The 17,663-nt window shown below is 34.6% G+C and overlaps 1 protein-coding gene across 2 annotated transcripts; it reads right to left on the bottom strand.

Annotated features, from left to right (window-relative positions):
- Positions 1 to 899: 899 nt before the first annotated feature.
- On the bottom strand, positions 900 to 16,541 carry LOC136800712 (phospholipase D1-like). Of its 2 annotated transcripts, none has more exons than XM_067057367.1 (26): positions 16,359 to 16,541; positions 14,945 to 15,155; positions 14,364 to 14,511; positions 13,694 to 14,029; positions 12,967 to 13,053; positions 12,732 to 12,770; positions 12,088 to 12,201; positions 11,790 to 11,828; positions 11,084 to 11,194; positions 10,806 to 10,889; positions 10,174 to 10,369; positions 9,951 to 10,056; positions 9,709 to 9,797; positions 9,279 to 9,572; positions 9,029 to 9,139; positions 7,025 to 7,135; positions 6,417 to 6,502; positions 6,013 to 6,068; positions 5,708 to 5,806; positions 5,293 to 5,360; positions 5,045 to 5,114; positions 3,121 to 3,197; positions 2,841 to 2,984; positions 2,667 to 2,714; positions 1,897 to 1,956; positions 900 to 1,543 (listed from the first exon to the last, which is right to left on the bottom strand). In XM_067057367.1, exons 1-26 carry the CDS (start codon positions 16,377 to 16,379, stop codon positions 1,379 to 1,381), a joined length of 2,970 nt encoding a protein of 989 aa, XP_066913468.1. In that variant the 5' UTR covers positions 16,380 to 16,541; the 3' UTR covers positions 900 to 1,378. The 2 variants fall into 2 exon arrangements, with proteins under 2 accessions (XP_066913468.1, XP_066913469.1); XM_067057368.1 differs by lacking the exon at positions 16,359 to 16,541 and adding an exon at positions 15,946 to 16,013 and having other exon boundaries at positions 1,281 to 1,543.
- Between the last annotated feature and the right edge of the window lie 1,122 nt (positions 16,542 to 17,663).

Below are 17,663 nucleotides of genomic sequence, written 5' to 3'. Positions count from 1 at the left end.
TATGATGTCTTGGAGTACATATTGTAGTAACTGCATGACCCCCTCTGCTTGATAAAAATCTCGAAAATAATTGAAAATTGACGTCAAAGCATGGCGTTCTAACGTAACTTTAGAGCACCCCCTTCCACTGGGACTCCTTCCCACTGGAAAATTTGGCCAAAATACCGTCCCCAGTAGAAAATTGTACTCTTTAGTTTTTGTCCCCGATAATAATCAAATAATCAGTTTTTTTGGTTTGAAAACAATGGAATTCAAATTCCCAGCCATAAAAACATAGGAAATTCAATCCCCATCAGGTGTTGGTCCGTTATTTTTACCCCCACTGGATGAAAAAATCCTACCGGGTCTGTGAGAAGGGGGTGTTTTGGAACGCCATGCAACTTTCACATGAAAAAATGGCTTAGAGGGACAAATATTCTTTGGATTGGCTTTAAACATTTGTACTTTGACTTATTACTATTAGTCTTTTAGCATGCTAAAAAGTGCCATAAAAGTTACATTTTATTCAAAGTTTGAAATTTTACAGATTTTCTATTTTGTCAAGAATTTTTCGCGAGCATAAACTTTCGCGAATGGCGAAATTAATGTTTTAGGGTTAGGGTGCAGTTTTTTTGTGTTTCTAGACCCATGATTATCGTGTCAAATGTCATCCACAATCTTTTGTCTTCAAATGCGAATTCTAATGCGAATTTTAAAAAATTAAGGAGATTTCCGGACGATAGTACACACCAAATTTGCTAGAATGATGGTCAATGGTCACCCGTTTGCTGATTTCCGATCAATTTCAAGGCTGGAGCTAAAGATTGACTTGACTAAAAAAGATGTGCAAACAAAAAAAAAAGGATTTTTACTAAAAGAAATCAAGATTTGGCTACTTTCAAAGTCAAAACAGTCTTGTTCAGTTTAAAATTCTCATTTTTATTCCGATATAAAATAAATACAGTTCCTATTGTTTTATCAAAACTATAAATCCGAAAAATCAATCCTTCGAAAAGCTATTCTAATCAAAAGAATACCTAATTGATTAAAATTTCAAAAATATCAAAAATCCTAACGGCATTAATTATCATAAGAAGTTCCATCACGCGAGTTTTAACGCAAAGTTTCTTTAACGAAAAAGACATCCGTAGCAAATACTTTTCAGGAAAGGATGGTTTTTTGTAATATTTTTCGACCAATTTCAAACAAAAATTAACAAGTTCAGACAAGTTAACAAAGGCGCTGGAGAAAAATTCAAAACTTAAAAGCCGGGGATAGGGCTGGAAAAATAATGCCTCAGGTGAAACTACTTCAAGTTAAAGTGCGTGTATGTCAAATAAAAACATAAGACCGCCTTTATATATTAAAATATATGTCATGAAAATAATATTCACAAGCATTAAGTAAAAATCTTATATGGTGCAACAAATTCTTTAGAATCAGCTGGTGGGAAGAGATCCTGATCTTTGAGAAAGTCTAGAGGTTTTTCAACAAGAAAGCCTTGTACACCCTTTAATAGCTTGCGTGCTTCCACTGGATCTTTTGTCTCCAAAAATTCTCGTTTCTAAAGAACAAAACAGCGGTTATGGAATTTCTTGATTATGGTAGGATATTACCGTGGAGGGCGCAGGAAATATCTTCGCAATTCTAAGAACATTTCTCTTGCTCTACTTTTAATACCGATTCTGCCATCATAACTTTGCACTTTTGACTTAAGCGAATAATCCGCAGTTTTAGGGAAAAGTCGAGGTTTACCATCGTTCTCAGTCAATCAAGCTAACCTTCTCTGTCGTAGAAAAACACAGAGACATAAACTTGCTATATATCGGAGTTTACGACTTCAAACCTAGCTCCAAGAGAGTTAAAATGTTTTGAAACAATTGCTGAAAATCGGAGCATTTCATGAATTGAACAGACCTTATATTCTTCTAAATCAGCGAAAGATTTGACTTCGTTATTTGGCATTCGTCCGAAGACCTGAAAAGAAATTTCCGAAATGTTAAATACTCAGCGAAGACAAATTGTAGCAATATACTTGTGACAGGTTTTAACGCTTTGATACCATTTGTTATATCAGCGATCAAGAAAAACTTTCATATAAGTAAGTATATTCATCTGGTGGATGCCGTCGGAGCGGAGAGTGAAGGAGTCTACCCCTTTTATATTTGCGATAAACACGTGAGATGGTCGAATGCTGAGGTGGAACGTCAAACCTACTCTCAGCTCCCAGTAACTTACCACCTGGATCGGAACCGAATCTAAGCGATTATCGATGCTCTACCGACTGAGCTACCCAGTTATTTCACTGAAGAGAGTTTACTTTAATCGGATTAATTTTCGCGAGATTAAATTTCGCGATTTCGCGAATTTTTGCCATTTTCGCGAAATTAAAACTCGCGAACACGCGTGAGATTCCTGATTCGCGAAATTAAATCCACCACAAAACTTTTAAAATTGTATTTTTTGGCGGAGAAACTAGTTCCAAGTCTCCATTTATGGCAAAAAAATGGCTATTTTCAGCTGTTTTCTGGCTTATTCGCGAAATTAAATCCACGCGAAATATTTCAAAACTCTGACTCGCGAAATTAAATCCAGAAAATTTCGCGATTTTTTTAGCTCGCGAAATTTAATCTCGCGAAATTTAATCCGGTTAAAGTATTAGTAAAGATATGGTTGTATCGTTGTACCTCGTGAAGTATTTCAGTGTTTTTTCGGGCTCTTTGACACCAAACGTCCTAAAATGAGAGAGAGAGAGAGAGAGAAAATTGTAAAACAAGCACACGTTGAAACTTTATATTACAGTGACGTATAAATTAACTCACCTGCAATCGACCATCATACACACTTAAAGAGAAGCTTACCTTGAAGAAATGTTGGCTGACGGGGTCCACCACAGTATAGTACGGTTCATTCAACAAGCCCAGATGTTCTTGAAATAATTTCCTTCGTAAAGTTGACGCGAAACCTCCTACTCGATGTTCCACTCCATTCATGACACCTGGCAGCTGAAAGTAACAAAGACTTGTTATAATCGAAACAATCGAAAATTTCTCCGCATCGTTGCCCGCAGGCCATAGCTTAAAAATAGAAGATTGAGTCGTGTTTTTCAGGACGCTGAAGCAAAACATGTTGACTTTTTACCGTTTTATTTTCATCTTGTACACAAACTGCCAGTTCTGAATCTCTATCACCCAGCATACTTCTGTCGTTGATGTTGGCTGAAAGAAGGGAAGAATTTCATTTAAGGAGACAATACAATAGAGAGAAAACTATACTTAGATGAATAATGATTTTTTGAATTACCTAAAGGGGCCATCAAGGAACTTGGGACTATACGATAACAAAAGCTGTTACAGTATATGGCCCCCAAAACGGAGGCGGCCCCCAAAACGGAGGTTTTCATTAAAATTAAGATTCTGACTTGTAGATTTATCAGAATTAAACGATTTTTGTTTATTTTGAAAGAATGATGGTTATACTTTAAAATGAGCATGTTTTTTGCTGGTTTGAGACGGATTCAAAATAACATATTTGCGTCTACTGTAAAGGAAATATTTTAACACCAAAATTAGACAAAAATTGCATATAACTCACTCTAGCTCCTGTAATATTGAAAATAAGTTATGAAAACGGGGTATAAGAAACTTTCTACACCTAATGCCGTTCAGAAAGTGCAAATACATCTGTGACTTTAGAGGCTGGGTAAAAGATATAGCATCTTGAAGGTCAACCAGTATTTTGGAGCCCTAGAATCAGCATTGACAAAACCGAAAATTCTAAATATGAGAAAAAGCAAAAAGTCTTGGAATTCTATTCCTATCACCTTGAGTTAGTAGTTTATAACAAAAAATTAACATTATATATAAAATTTTACGCTGAATCAGCAAAAACGGCAAATTCTGTCATTTTTTTGCAAAATGTAGGAGAAAAATATCTTTAAAGCTTAATATTTTCAGTTTCAGTTATGCTTTTTTTCTAAAATTTTCACAACTTATTCCATACATGAATGGAACTATTTTCAAAAGAGATTTGTTTTCAAAAACTTCATTAAGGCGTTGTTAAATCAAAATTGTCATTTTGAAAATTTCTAAATTTTCAGTTTGGACTTTGCAATATCGAAAATCTTGAAATATTTCATAAAAATCATAAATTTTACATCCATCGGGTCGTAAATTTAAGGGAGAACACAAATATGTTCATAGTTTTCCCCCCTATTACAACTGGGCTTAATAATTTGATTTTAACTATACCTCCGTTTTGGGGGCCCCAAACCTGCATTTTGACAACCAGGGGTATACTGTAAAAATTTTATCAAATAAATTTATGCCCAAAACCCTCTAAATCACATTTCCAAACTATGGTCAAAATTTTGTATTCATATCTTAAAGATATCTCGAGAAATCGCTAAAATTTCAAACCTCCGTTTTGGGGGCCATTAGAAAAAAGCTACCTATTTTTAAGCGATTGAAAAATATTGTTGAAATTGAAAATTTTGAAAAAGAACTTCCAGGAAATAAAGTAGAGATGTTAAAGATTTTCATGCAGCAAAAATTTTTGTAAAATCTCTTTTCCTCTAGATTTGAGAGAAATTTCAAATTTGATCGCCGTTTTGGGGGCCACATAATGTAAGCTATTCTTTGCCACGGAAAGTCACGTGATATCTTTTTCAACCAATAAGATTTAATAATTTCGAGGGTAAAACAAACACTATTAGCCCATCAGCTACGACCCCAGAATTCGACATTTCGGCTTCGGAGGAGGGAGTAAGCCTAGGGTGGTTTTTTGGTATCCTTAGGCATCCTAGTTGTTATGGAATTAGTCGGGTGGACTGGTCAAATCGGTAGCTTAATATTGTTTTCAGGGCCAAATGAAGGGTTCGTTGGTCAAAAATATTTAACTCACTAAAAGATTGTTTACTAAAAACACATAATTAGTCTTTAGTAAGTGTTCTATTGCACCCTAATTCTGACGTCATGCCGTGGCGGAGAATTGTTGAGCTCGACAAATTAAAGAAAAATGACGAGAACTCCAAACATATCATCCTTAAAAGAAAGAACAGACTTACCAGAACCCATAATGACGACTTCATCATCGACAATCATCAGTTTACTATGCACGTACAAAATCTCTGTCACCTAAAAACATGAAATCCAGTGAAATCATCGTTTCGCATCAACAAACTTCCCTTAGGAGCTGAAACTTGCTTTTTTCTGATGGTTAGTCACGATGACAGTGAATATGCCAAATTTCAGCTTGAAATTTTCAAGACATCTAGCGCATGATATGATTATCAAAAGGCGGGACTTTACTCACCATTTTGTGTCTCAAGTCAGCATAATTTCGTAGCGAGTTAAAAGTGATGTATTCTGTTGGGTCTTCGACTAAAATGATCAGAATATATGAATGAATCAATCAGGAGGTAAACTTGTAGCTTAGTTTCAGGTGTTGTGATTCTATCTAAACAAAGACTATTGATGAATTTTTTGAAACATTTTTCGTGGGTGGGGCCACTAACAACTTTTTTTATCAAATTGCAACACTTTTCGTGTTTCAGTTTTCAAATGTTTCTATCCGATTAAAAATGTTTCAAGTGGCCCCAGACTTTCATTAATTCAAATGAGCTGCATTTCTTATTTTGAGTGTCCTCCTCTGTCACCGTAGTATATAGTTCGAGTTCACTAACCATTAAACTTACTGATCAAAAGGGATATATAATTCAAGCACATACCTCCATTTTCTTGGAGAGTGTTGATTATGTTTCTAGCACTCTGTAAATTCCAATATTCAATGAAATGAAGTGATGTGGCTGCAGATGTTCCAATTTCACCTACAGAATGAAAGAGTTGAAAAATGATAACCCTCCCTACATACAACAAAATGATATGAAGATAAAATAAATAAAATATATAAATTCCAACCGAGAGGTTTTTCATACACTCAAGAGAGTTCAACGTTTTAGTCTGTAAAACATTTAAGAAGTAGGTAATACACGTACTCGATATTAAATAATTACATAGAAGAAAAACAGCTCACCGGCAAACGATGGCAACAATGGCATGACGACATACACACGGAACGTTTCTTTGTTACTGAAAGAATATAATGGCGGAAAGGTTACCTTAAGGGAAAGATTTTGGCGGGACTTTAATTTGGCGGATGGACGAAAAAGTTTTTTTCTGGACGAATTTGATTTGGCTTGAAAATTTAACTTTGGTGGGAAATATAATTTGCTGGATTTTAGACGAACCCACCATATTTTCTTTCAACAAGAATTTCTTCCCTTAACATATTTCTGTTTAAATGAAGCTTGAGATTCGAAAGTTCAAATACTTCGTTGGAAAAAGTTTTGTATTTAATGTCTATGATCACACTTCAGTAAGGTGTAAATAATGGAAATGAGATTTAGGACAGTAAAGAAACTGTTAGAGAGAACTTACTGGTGTGCGAGAAGTATCCTTTCGACCAGGAGATCGCCAATAGTGTTTTTTACGTTGTCCGATTTACATGTGATGAAGAATTGATTCTGATGCGTAAAAAGAATTACATTCTAAAGCATTCTTATTACCTTATCGGGCCTTTTTGGCGTTATTTCTTCGTCGCTGACGTAATAAGGTCGTTAATTCTCGTTTCATATTTTCTCGAGGGAATGTCAGCCAAGTAACTGATTGGTTTCAAGAAAATGCCTGGGTCAAAAAAGCTGTATAATTATTTTCAAAGCTTTTTGCACTGGTTCTAGTAAAATTGCATCAAACATTAGAACTTGTTTTGTGAGGCAAATCACACTTTCGTATGTAAACTCTAGTTTAGACAGCCCACTTTTCGCCCTGCCTATTCTAATTGTGAATTAAAGTTGGCATAAAGTGGGCTGGCTAAAGTCAATACAATGCCCTTTTTTACATCAATGCAATGTCTTTTTTCAATCTGTTCCAAGCATAGATTTCAACTGCCAACTTTGTGCCCACCTTCTGCCTACTCTAACAATTAGAATATAGGCAGGGCAGAAAATCAGCCGTCTAAACTAGAGCTAAGGAATGCAGTTTTATACCTCGATATAAATATAGTATTTAGCATTTCGAATGTGGTGTTTGTATGCATTGAGGATTGAATGTTCAGTTGACAAAAGACCAGCAGACCATGCTCCTGATGAACGCAAGACCTGAAGCAAAGAAATTGAAATGATGAAAAAGTACATTACAATCGCAATATTGCTTTTTGCTGGTTTTTGATGACCGCAAATTACTGCCAACTTAAAGAGACAATCAGATGGTTTGAGATATACTACCATTCTGATATCCTCCAAGGCACTGAAGAAAACCTAAAAATTTTAAACCAATTATTTTCAAAATTTTCAAAGTGGAAAACCATCGAATTTGGTAATCATCAACATATACCGGATGCACCAAAAACAAGGTATAGATACAGGTCTGATGAGATATTGTAATTTATGCTTGATTCCATATTCATTGGTAAGAGGCAAGCCAAACTTAGATTTTGGCATATGAAACTTAAAAGTCAATCATAAAACTGATATAAATTCTTTAGAAATGATAAAAAAAATTTGGTATGTGAAAATTCACAAGTAGTATTTTAAGTCATTCCTCGTCAAGTTAATAACAACAAGATTTTATATTCATTTTCACTGAGAAAAAATCCTTCACATGCTAAAACAGTGACGTGTCTTTCATATTGCCGTTTCTTGAAAGTTTCCTGAAGATGTTATTGTTTTCTGTTTTTCTCTTTCTATATTTTGCTGTGTGCGACAAGGACAACAGAGAGAGGTCAGAAATCTTCGAAATCCTTTGATTAGCGCCATATAGATGAAAACGTTAGCAAAATTGTTAATGTAGACCCAAATTACAACATACGTGTTCAAAATATGGAAAACATATCTGGGAGTGGTGGGAGAAGAGAAAACGAGCCTCGGATCAAAAGCAACAATGAAATATAAAACAAACGCAACGATTCTTCCATGGGTTTGGAAACACACATAAATAATCTTTAAATAGAGAATCGTCTTCAATGCTTGCTTTTTACGTCGTAGATTGCGATTGTTTCGAATAGAAAATTGATTTGCAGGATTTTCTTCAGATCGCAATTTCGTTGACATTTTTCGATAGAAGATGATCATTAAAGCCACCGGAATAAAGGTATCCATAGCAACAAGACAAGTGAGGTGAACTAAAGTTTCGCTATCCACCATAATCGGTGAACAGTTTCTTGCCAATTTTTCGTTGTTCATCGATCGTTTGATTGAAGTGACAACAAAAAATACCCAAACGAGGCTACATGTTATTTGAAGTTTCTTTTTAGTTATCTTTGCTTTTAAGGGGTGCAGTATAGTTCGAAATCTTTCATAAGATAACAGAACCAACAACCAGCACGATACTGCTGGAAAAATCATCATGAAAAATAAACGCGTGGTGCAGACAAAACCATCGATTCCCAAATTTCTCAAAACTTTTACTTCAATTAAAAATGTGTATAAAGGAGCAAAGAAAGAAACAACCAGGTCTGCGATAGCCAGCTGAATGATAAGAAAATGGTAGCCAGACATTTTCCTGATTCCATGTTTTTGCGATTTGACGAAATAAACTATGATAAGAGAATTGCCAAAACTTCCAATAATGAATGAAGGAATCAGAAAGTAGTAGGTAAGCATACTGAATTCACTTCCAAATGGTAAAGTTTCATCTATTTCATGATTTTTTTCCTTTCATCAAAATTGTTGATTGATTTTCAAACTGTTGGTTTTGATTAGGAAAATGTTTGAATGTTTTGAATGAATATTCACAGTTTTCACAATATTCCACTAACTGAATTTGGATTTTCAATTACTGGATATTATTTTACTTATAGTTCTCACCTATGTTATTATTTGCCCAAAAAAAGAAAGGATTTCAATCCCCTTAAATCATGGTAGAAAGAATATAATTAGAAGGGAGGACCACGAATGAAAGATGCTTTTGACTTTCTCCTAGTTACATCTACTGCGAAAGCCGACATAGTTAAGCAGGCCACGGATCCAAAGAAAAGTATTTATTCAATATACCTGCACATTAGCCATCGTAGAGATATGAAAATCCTCATATCCTTGCTCTAAGATTGGTTCACAGCGAGGCAAGAGATATGGGATCTCGTGCATATCTTTACATTTCAAATGCTGAAAACAAAAAACAAAATATTGTTTTAAGGAAAAAGTCAAAAAAGATAAAAAATGACTAATGAGAAACATCTTTATATTCTCAAGAAGGACAGCCAACTAAAGAGTAATTTCAATCAATCAATCAATCAATCAATACCTTTGTGAAGTTCCAACGTTCAATAAAATGTCTTCCAATATCCCTAGCAGCGTCTCCATACATTGCACAAGCGATATCATGCCATGGCATTCTGGGATGTTCGTTTCGATCTAGCAAATCAATCAAAGGTTTCTCCACCTCCGTCACATCTTGAATGTAGAAATTACAATAATCTTTCCCGATGAACCATTTCTTTGCTGTCTGAGGAAGTTTCCGAAGTTGTTGTTTATGATATTCGCTATCGATGACGTCAGTTTCCAAAAATAGATTCGAAATATTGACAACGGCTTGTGACTGTAAGGCAAAGATTTTTACGAATTATGCATCAAAGGGTATCATCTAGTTTTTTTATGACCAAACGAACTTTGATCGAGCGTGATAAAAAATTTCGCAAATACAGATATGAGAAATCTACAAACTACATAGTTACCGTTTGATCAAGAAAGTTAGGTGTCGCTGAACCGAAGTCAACCAGTCGATGAGTATGGTCATCCCAACGACCAAAACATAAATCAAAACCTGCATACAATCGGGAAAATATTAATAAGTGGAAGTACTTGAAAAGTATTATGTTGTTTTCTGAACACAACAACTGTATATAGACCTTTTCTGACCGATTCAAATAGTACTTCGTCACAGTTGGTCATTATTCCACATTCACATCCAACTTACCTCCCATAAAAGTGAGTTTTTGGTCAATGCAAACAAGTTTTTCATGGTGAGCCCAATACCAAACAGGATTATCGCTTGTCGGTTGATGATCTGGATGTCGCAAAACCTGACGAAGGAAGGACAGAAAATTGATCAATATTAGTTCTCTTTGTCTGAATGTTTTGTAAATTTATTTTTCGAGAGACACTTATGGCAATTTGAACCAGCATGTTTAAAAACTTACTTTGATATTTTCCGGGTGAAGTGAAGTCAATGTTCTTTTTGAATACAAACTATTGATCGGTAAAGCTACTTCTAGTTCTTTGTATAAAATGATGAAGATCTTGACTCCCTGATCAGCCTTTTCTTTTAATAATGTATCAAGTCGCCAAGCTTTGACATCCGTAATAGGTCTTTTCAATACCAGTTCAGGACTAAGCCTAAAAAAGAAATTTCTTTTTGTTCCATAATACGGCATCATACAAGATACCCTTACAACATAAAGCTTCCAACTCTTGTCGTATTTTTTCTCAAGATTGTTCGCTAGTTTTTGGGTTCCGATGTTAAACATATTCTTTTGGAAAGGAGGATTTTGGGCTTCATAAACAGTTCTGTATTGCTTTCTTCATGATCAATTTAATCAAATTGAAGATATACCGGGTGGTCCAAAAAAAAGTTTCCATAAATTTCAAATTTTGACGTAGGGTGCTCTAATTGTGCTATCGACTTAAAATTTTGTATAGGTAAACTAACTTATTTCAGGGCATTCCTGAAAATTTCAATGTCTGAAACGACAACACCGACAATAGTTCCTTCTGTGAATGAGTGAGTGAAAAATATAAATAAAGTGAATGAGTGGTTAAAGAATATACTCACCACCAATCAGTAATGAAGATTTCTTCTTTCGCTTTTCTGATGGCATCTGCAACTGCTGCAAAATACCCTTCACCGTCAACAAACCTGAAAAATCAAATCAAGATTTCAGAGACAAGTGGTATATCTCATTTCAATGACTTTTCGATAGTCCCAATGCCTTTGAAAGGGTCATCTAAAAATACATAAAGTTTGAAAGGATACAGTAGAACGGGGCATTAACAAACGGGATGAAAATTAGTAGCAAGAACGACCCTTGAGCACTTAAGACATTTACCAACCATTTGATATGTGTGTTGTTTCTGATTGGTGCAAAAGAATCGTGACGATGTTCTCTTATCCAATCACGACCCTCCTTCCCCATCACATTTATAATATTCCCAAAATATGACCTAAAGAAAGAGAAAAAGAATAAGATTAATAATGTAATGCTATATCATCAACTGCAACAAAAATATTTTTCACTTTCAAAAGGATAAATTTCGAATCTTTAAAAATCGATCTATTTTATAGGTTGTCCAGTTACCGTATTACTTCGAATAAAAGCCCCCTTCTTTTAAACGCCCTCCCCTACTCGAATGAATGCTCCTCCTTTAAAGAAAAATTTTCAATAAACGCCCTCTCAAATAAACACCCCCTCCAAATCAACGCCTCCCTCTAGATGGGGCGTTTATTTGAAATAGGTAGCAGTAAAGAAGTAATACGAAGAAAAACTTATATATACAACAATAATAGAATTTTTTTTGTATTCAAACTGGTTTTGACCTATTTCTAGGTCCCTAAATTGACAAAGTTGTACTAAAATAATAATGAAGAGGCAAAATAAGGTTCCCATTCACGTTATTAAAGTGACCTTGTTTATAAATTATTTAATAAACGCCCCCTTTCTCTAAACGCCCCTCCTAAAATCCAAAAAATTAATAAGCGCCCGGGGCGTTTATTCGAAGTAATACGGTTTCCAAAGAGGGGAATTTTGCAAATAATTACCTCGCTTGAGCATCAGATTGAAATCGTACCACAAGATCCCTAAAATTTGAAATGGTTCGAAATCATTTCAACGGAAGCAACCGATAATGCTGTGGGACATCTAAAAACTCACATAGATGGAAAATTTTACATACGCAATAGGGTTTGTTATCATTGTCATTGTACATCCTTCTTACACACCCGGCTAATTTATTTCCATAAAATTGAAATTTTAAGTAAGATAAAGATTCAAGTACGAAAACCATGCGAAAACTGACTTTTTTGTATGAGACAGAAAGTTAGAAATAGTGATACCAACCTCCTGTTGTTTGACACCATGATTCCGTTTTTGATTCCAGTCCGTGTTTTATCACAAGACACATTGAACTTGTTATCGAAGAGTAAGACATCTCGAATCCTGTTGTTCTCTTTGCTACAAAAAAAATAGTCTCCTTTTAAAAGTTTGCAGGTTACATTTAATCTTTTTGGTTTAGCAGTAACAATCGCAAATAAATCGGGTTTTTCAGTGAAACAGTAATCTCCGAGCAGATTCTGAATTCTCAGCGCTGGTTTGTATGCACTCAAAAGGCCATGGCTCCGAAAAATCCTGCCAGGGTTGGAGGGCCGCTTTGATCTTTCTTGTCCAAATTTTGATGAATATCAAAGAAGCTTTTGAACGCAGTGATTGGTTGAATCGCACCAAAACAAAAGTCGATCGTAAACAATAAGATGATAAATATTAGAACCGAGTCGCTTTCGTTTCCGAGTAAAAGACAACGCGGTTAAGAACGTTTTGGCGGTTACGAACGTTTTGGCTGTCAGATCGTCACATGCCCCTTTAGAGCAGAGCGGAATGGATGATCTGTTATGAGATTAGTTCAACCAGGATATAGAAAAAAAGGATGAGAAAAGCAAACAAAATAATTGTAGTATATTCAAGGAGAGGGTACTGTATAAACTTACTCGATGTATGCCACGAAGCTGTTCCGTAGTATCAACCATCTGTAGGCGAAACAGTGAAAAAGGAGTTTAAATCTTAGTCGTTGAAAGTTTCTTCAAAGTCAAGGGAATCAAAGAATCTTCAAGTCTTTAAGTAAATATGAAAGTTTTTTGAGCATTTAGCTAAAATAGCATCCGATTTCGCTTTAAATGTTTAAAAAAAGAGTAGCAAGGAAAGCAATTTGAGTGAAAAGTTTACCGTTTATGCCAAATCCAAATGATATGATTTTTGAGGAAACTTTTTGAGAATGTATGACCACCTGCACGCTTCAATACCTCTTGTTCTCTAAGTGAGAAGTACGGAAAATGAAATAGTCAAAACTTGTAAGTTGATTTGAAAGGGTTTAGGTAGGGGTCAATGTGGAGGAGGTTTCAGTATGACGGCTAACGGATGAATTTGGGTGTTGAGCTGTGTTGAGGTATGTCTCAAACAGAGGTACAAAAAGTGAAGCCTTAATCTGAAAGAAAACAAGCTACATGCTGAATGGACCTACCTGATAGAAAATACAGAAAATAGAAATAGAACATAGAAGACGACATGTCAACAGTATGTAATAAGAAAAATACAAATTAGAAAATCAGAAAAAAATACCAAGCCAATCATGAGAATATGCTTATTTTCCCTAAATAACAATATAATAACAGAAGGGAATTTCCCCAAATTTTTACGGCCGAACCGAATTTACCGTAGAAGACGGCTCCAACAACCTTTTATAGAACCTTATCCTCTATTTTTTTACCAAAAATCAGAAAAAACTAATGAAGCGATCGCGAGAAAAGCTGGTAACAGACGAACAAACGGACACGGGTCAAATTAAAGGACCTCCGAGGTAGGACCAAAACGAAGACATGTAATAGACGTGTGACATCAAAAGCAGTTAAAACATCTAGGAACAATGGTAAAAGAAAACACAGAAGCTACTCACTTGTGTTTTGCTCCCAAGTCGTGGACAAATGAAAGATGCGAAACCTCCAAGAAGTCCAACACATGTTCGTTATTCCTGTATCTATCAATGTTCACAACTTTCTGTAGAAACTTTTGCAGCTTCCTCATTCGCTTGCTCTTGCTTTTCTTGGAACGTATTGAGATCTCCAGCCTTCTGGGAAGTTTAGGGACCTTCTCAAGACGGATAGCCATTGTCGGGTGTTTGACGATAAGTGCTGCATGGTAAACTTCTAAATGGTTTCGGAGCCTTCTGAAGTGATTGTATCGTTTCTTGATGGTCCACTTAAAACGTCCATGCACAATTTCTACAGTGTATCTAAAGTAGCGAAGGTTGATGATACGAAAATAAAGATCAGATTCCCTTTGATGTTACAAATCTTTAGCTTTCTTTAACTGTTCCTCGCTCTCATAACGAAAAAAATTCACCGGGTCGTTCTTGGAAAGTAAAAATATTTGGATTTTTAGTGTTCTTCTTTCCTAATGACGACCTCGTCAAGAGCTCCTGGTCTACTTTACTGGACTCAGCGCCGTCGAAAATTATCAAAAAGCAAAGTTCTAGTCTACCCTGCTCAAAGAACGTTAATTTTTCCTAAGTGCATCGTTTAAAATAAAACATAAAACATAATTTACAGGATAGATAATGGACTTACAGATTAGGGTTCAATCGATGGCGATAAGCTCCATAAGAAACTACACGCTCGTTGATTCGGATTCGAACTGGAACTCCGACCAAGAAGTTTTCTTCAATTTTACCAGATTTGAAGGTGTGTGAGAAGGGGATCTTGACATCACCATAATCTAATATTGGTGAAATGAAAAATTAAGCTTCAAAAGTCCAAATAAATAATACTAAAAAGTAATAATATAAACGGTCAAAGCACAAGGCTACACCAATACAGTCGTCGATTAACTTTAGATTTTCCCAAAAGGGCTCATTGATTGGTAGAAACATCGAAAAGAAAATGATAGAAAATGTTAAGCACTTGAGTCAGGTTGCTGTGTAGGATACTTCAAAAGCATAACATTAATATTAATGAGTCAGAGGTTTGACATTATTTTATGGGTCGAAATCAAATGAGATCCAAACACGAGGAAAAAATGACAGAGAAGCCCCAAATAAAGAATATAAAGAATAAAAAAAGCTTTATTTTCAGGGGCCCTCGTTTCGGGATGAATTGCCTATAAATGATAATAATAACGGATCATATTTTTGAAAAGAATTTTATCGCACCTTCAATATCTTTGTTTTGTTCATCGTCACTATCACTATCACTCGAAGAAGAAGATGAAGAACTCGAAGAAGAGGAAGAAGAACTACTTTCACTTTCGTTATCGCTCTGGTCCTCATGTTCACGCAAAATGACGAGCGCTTCCATGGCCGGTTTTCTTTCGTCTTCCACAACACCGTTTATTACATCTCTCCCCTTGTCTACAGGTTCCACCTAAAGAATGATAAATATTCAAAGATCAACAGAAATTTGTGTCTCAGGGCGAGGGAGAGTAAAAATGTTCTGAACCACAAATAATGCTGTTTTGAAACAATGAATCTAACATAAAAACATCTCATAAGCAAGAAGACTTCTCGTAACAGTGTCTTCTTCTTAGTGTCTACAAATCTCAAGGTCTGTAAGTTATCTATTTTCTGTTAATCCACGAATAAACTTTCAATTCAAATTCACAACGGAAAACTGTTTTGAATACCTTTTTCGCTGTTTTTGGACAACAAATCATTATTTTTAAAAATGTCTGTAATATTCTAATATGTGATGCAAGTAGCAGAGATAAAATATTCGGATGTTTATTCGCTATAAATCCATGAACGAATTGGAATAATCTTCATCACACAATTTGTAAAAGTATGAACAAAGCTTCAAATTACAAAAAAAGTTCGAAAAAGACTTTTTTAAAGCGAAAAAGTTACATAGTGAAAAATAAACAAATCGCAGCGCTAACATGACTTGTTTATCTTACGTTATTCTGTTAGAATTTATATAGTAACTTTTGATGTTAGACCAAAAGGTAAAACGCAATCAGGAACTGTTAGATGAGCTAGAGAAAAGTATCACCGGGGTCATAATCGATGTGGAATTAGCACTGTTTAAGGTATAGAAATTATTTCAATACAATTGAAACTACTTTAAAAAGTCAAGTCACTTTTATAACCATCGATTCATTAAAAGTGAAAATTATAATATGGAGAAAGAAACGCATGCAGACAAAAAAACAGCTTACCGATTTCAAAATTTCACAGAACAGAACAAGTCCCTTCTGAAAAACACAACTTCTACCGTTAGAAATGGTTGCTCTGCTACAGTTAATTCACAAAAAACCGCAATCATAAAAAGTTTTAATACGACTGATAAAGAGAGGTTCTTCATTGAATGATGAACGACTTATACAAACTTTGTAATGATTATGAGAAAAATATGTACGTTTATTGCGTAAAGAAGTCTCAAATTTCACTCAAATGCATAATGACTAACTGACAAGGGAGCTGGGCTCACAGATACAGTAGCAGACGCTTGACTTAACAGTTATTAGGAAAGTCATAATATGTAGAAAACGTTCAGTTGACATTTGCGACATGATGATATTTTAAATCTCACGATGGTGTATTACATATAGATAATGAAAACATAAGTTACCTGGCCGTTGCCCACTGCCATTTTGTCTTGAGTGCACCACAACCATGCAAACAAGTTATATTCAACCCACCATTTACATTTAGATCACATAACAAAACATGACAAACAACAAGTAATGCTTTTTTTATTCTCTGGTCGTCATTTTATTTCAAGTCAGTTAGTATAATAGTTAGTAAGATTTCTGTAAAGAAACATAAATAGACAATTAAAAACAGTGAATAAAAAAGATAACGACATTGCATGCATCAAAATCTTTCACAAGTACAGTAGGAAAACAGTGTTTTTATGAAGCTCTCTGCTAATACATTTCTCTACATCATTTGACAACACTATTTAGATTATTAAGCTCAGTAATTGATATATAATAGCCAAACAAAAGAAACGTCTATCAATCATCAAATGCTTGCATTCTTCAAAATAGTTTTATTATACATGTACTCACTATAATACATATATCGTGTCAAAACTAGGGTTGAACTTAAGAGACAATTCCAGTTGCTAAGAACAATGTAAACATGACGTTTTCATCAAATCTATCTTTACAAACATAATTTATTTGGAGCTCATCTATATTCCAGTTAACTTAAAGAAAAGTTAAGGAAAAACTGATGGCCAAACAGAATTTAAATAATACGCGGTTATCTTATTTTAAAATTCCAAAATAATAATACTATCATTGCTCGATAATTTTTCTTGTTCAAGCAGATTCGAAGTGTATACTATTAAAATATTTCAAGGAATTTAATTCTTCTTATAATTTAATCTAAAATATCTTCATCTCAAAAAAACATCTAAAAGTACATTACTTCAAGTTTCGTGTTTACACAATCGTCTGATATACTGAATGATCACAAGTGAATATTTAAATGCCTAAAACTCATAAATGTTAAGTACATCCAAAATATTCCAAAAAATTTGAATGTTCTTACAATAAAAACGTGAAGGTGGATCTAATCTGATTTAAATAAATATACTAGGTTGTCCATTACCTTGGTGGCTACAAAGCAGCTTCATGAAGCGATGAACAAAAACTCTGTTTCTCTTTTAAGAGCAATGAAGCTCAAAATAATGGCAAGAAATGAGAACTATTTAAGAGCAATCCACTTTCAAAATTGTCCTATTTAAAGCAAATTTAAGTAGTTAAGGTAATTTATTGAACATAATTTTGCTACAGACAATCTAGTGCTAGAGTGACCTCCCTCAAGGAGAATGAATTTTATCTTTGATCACTTTTGATGAAAGTTATTAAAACTAAAACTACTAAAAGTGGCAAAATTGAGTATATATTTTAAGCGTTTGAGCTAA

Source organism: Clytia hemisphaerica, unplaced genomic scaffold (assembly GCF_902728285.1).
Source record: "Clytia hemisphaerica strain Z4C2 unplaced genomic scaffold, Clytia hemisphaerica genome assembly, whole genome shotgun sequence".
NCBI classification, from domain to species: domain Eukaryota; kingdom Metazoa; phylum Cnidaria; class Hydrozoa; order Leptothecata; family Clytiidae; genus Clytia; species Clytia hemisphaerica.
The sequence above is the reverse complement of the archived record's forward strand: the minus strand, read 5'-3'. Positions and strand labels throughout refer to the sequence as shown.

Bases quoted from the DNA above. Each gene is read 5' to 3' on its own strand.
- LOC136800712 (XM_067057367.1), bottom strand. From the start codon at position 16,379: ATGGCAGTGGGCAACGGCCAG. The intron at 13,054-13,693 runs GTGAGTAGCTTC...CTTCTCACTTAG, and splicing joins GACTTGGGAGCAAAACACAA to AGAACAAGAGGTATTGAAGC. The intron at 9,798-9,950 runs GTAAGTTGGATG...GATTGTATGCAG, and splicing joins AAAACTCACTTTTATGGGAG to GTTTTGATTTATGTTTTGGT.